Here is a 2433-nt window from a genome sequence, read left to right as displayed (position 1 = left end):
CAAATGTGACGAATTATACAAACGTGACTAATTATACAAACTCAAAGACAACCTACGTAATTAATGATTAATGGTAGTTGTGAGTTGTAATTATAGCAACATATAACTATGATGACTAATTAAGTAGTATAAATTTGTTTAATCGCGTAATTTTCCCTTGTTTTTATCATATTAAGTTATATTATATTATACATTAACTTATTAAATTAACGTACGTATTCCTAGTGAAGAAATAAATACGTATTGCCAAGTCATCATTGCCAGGTTGGCATTGCCTCCTTGTTGGACCACCCCACCCCCTGGTTACCCCCACCCATCACCCACCACCCCCCACCCCCGCACTGTTCCCCTGTTTTCAAGTTTGATAATCATATAAAGCCCAAAGTGGAACAGAACACAGAATAAAAACACACACACACAATGTTCTCTCTCTCTTCTTCAGGCGTGTCATCCAAATTACAGTCTCTCATTATGCTCTGTTTTCTCTCTCCCTAAAACCATCATCAGTTATCCATAACTCTTTGTCTCCATTGTCTCTTCTTCGCATTCATATTATTATTATTATTTTTGTGTGTGTATGTGTATGACGATCAATGGCATGAATTCTTCATTGACATCTATATTATCCCGCAGCTTTTGACTCATCTATAACAGACAATAAAGACATTCCTTCAATCATTTTTCACCCCACTCCTTCACTTCCTCTGTTTTTCTTCCTGTTGCTCTGTTTTTTTCTACTTCTATAAAAAAAATACTCATATATGGATAGGTATAGTTATCAACGAGAGAGGGAAATTTCTCATTCCTCAAACCCATCTTTTTCTTCTACACTTCTTGACGCAATTTATCGTTCAATTGATCAAGGAGAAGAAGAAGAGGTTGTTCTTTACAAAGAAACAATGCGTAAGAAGCAGAGCAACAATATGGAGAGTTTTCAAAAAGCTTGTATGATTGAGAAATGGATGGAACATAAAGTAAGTGAAAAAGTTGTTGTTCGGAGAAAATCTATAGCTGATTTCGAGAGGAAATCGAGGAATCTGATGAACTCGAGCTCGAGTTCTTCAGATTCCAGCTGTGGGGGTGTGTTTTCTTCTTCGGAAACTGAATCCAGTTACAATAATGTAGTAGTAAATCCAACTGGGTCATCTTCTTCATGCTATGGTCTAAACAGGCCTAAACCAATCAGAACCTCAATTTCCAGTACAAACCCAGAAAAACTCAGCAAAAACCAAGCTAAGCAGCTCAATAATTATGGCCATAATAATCCTCAGATGGAAAGAGATTTCGCTCCGAAAACCAAAAGTGAAACTGGTTTTATAAAGACGAAATCAAAAGCTTTGAAGATTTACGGAGATTTAAAGAAAGTGAAGCAACCAATTTCTCCGGGAGGTCGATTAGCAAGTTTCTTGAACTCACTTTTCACTGCTGGAAATACAAAGAAACCCAAAGTTGTTTCTGCAAATGCATCGTCTACATGTTCTTCAGCCTCTTCATTCTCCAGGTCATGTTTAAGCAAAAGCACACCCAAATCCAGCAGCAACGGAACGAAACGTTCTGTGAGATTTTACCCAGTGAGTATCATCGTAGACGAAGATTGTCAGCCATGCGGACACAAAAATCTGTATGAAGAAAAAATACCCAATCCAGAATCTCTAAAGAATATCAGAAACTCCATTAACGAGGAGCTCAAATTCCATTCAATGGAGAAAAATCGTCGAGTTGAGGAAGCTACTAAAGAGTTGCTGAGAAATTATCAGAGAAATTCAAATTCCCAAATCAAGAAAATGGAAATTTTCGACGATGAAGATGAAGATGAAGATGATGGTGCAAGTTGTGCTAGTTCAGATTTATTCGAACTTGATAATCTTTCTGCAATTGGAATAGATAGTAATAGGTATCTTGAAGAATTACCAGTTTATGAAACTACTCATCTTGATACTAATCGAGCCATTGCTAATGGTTTAATTTTGTAATAAGTGTATTATTTATTGTTAACTAATGTAATTTTTGTAATTGGTTTGATTGGGGGTTTTATTTTACATTTGAGAGAAATCAAATTTCTTCTCAAAATTAATCTTTAATATCTATCTTGTGTATGTGTAACTTATTTACATCAATTTGCTTGTTTGCTTAAGGAGAAAAATAGGTAAACTTATCTCTTTGTCATAGCTTGGGTGTTGAGTCAAGATCGAGTTCAACTGAGTTACAAATAATAATATTAAGTTCAACTGGATCCAATCGAGCTTGTTATAGTAGTATTAAGTTGAGTTTAATAAAGCCTTATTAAGAGTATAATTGAGCTCTGATTGAGTTGAGCAAGTTTGAGTTTGATTCTTTAATATTTGATTTTACATAGTACTATGTCATTGGAAAAGTTAAATTAATAATAATAATTTGGCTGATTAAGGGAAAAAATGTAAATACTAGTAGTTT

At 34.6% G+C, this 2433-nt stretch overlaps 1 protein-coding gene across 1 annotated transcript; it reads left to right on the top strand.

Annotated features, from left to right (window-relative positions):
- Positions 1 to 409: 409 nt before the first annotated feature.
- Positions 410 to 2081, top strand: LOC125860699 (protein BIG GRAIN 1-like A). Its single transcript, XM_049540706.1, has one exon. It carries the CDS (start codon positions 762 to 764, stop codon positions 1971 to 1973), a length of 1212 nt encoding a protein of 403 aa, XP_049396663.1. The 5' UTR covers positions 410 to 761; the 3' UTR covers positions 1974 to 2081.
- Positions 2082 to 2433: the final 352 nt, after the last annotated feature.

This window comes from Solanum stenotomum, chromosome 3, assembly GCF_019186545.1.
Source record: "Solanum stenotomum isolate F172 chromosome 3, ASM1918654v1, whole genome shotgun sequence".
NCBI classification, from domain to species: Eukaryota; Viridiplantae; Streptophyta; class Magnoliopsida; order Solanales; family Solanaceae; genus Solanum; species Solanum stenotomum.
The sequence above is the reverse complement of the archived record's forward strand: the minus strand, read 5'-3'. Positions and strand labels throughout refer to the sequence as shown.

Bases quoted from the DNA above. Each gene is read 5' to 3' on its own strand.
- LOC125860699 (XM_049540706.1), top strand. From the start codon at position 762: ATGGATAGGTATAGTTATCAACGAGAGAGGGAAATTTCTCATTCCTCA.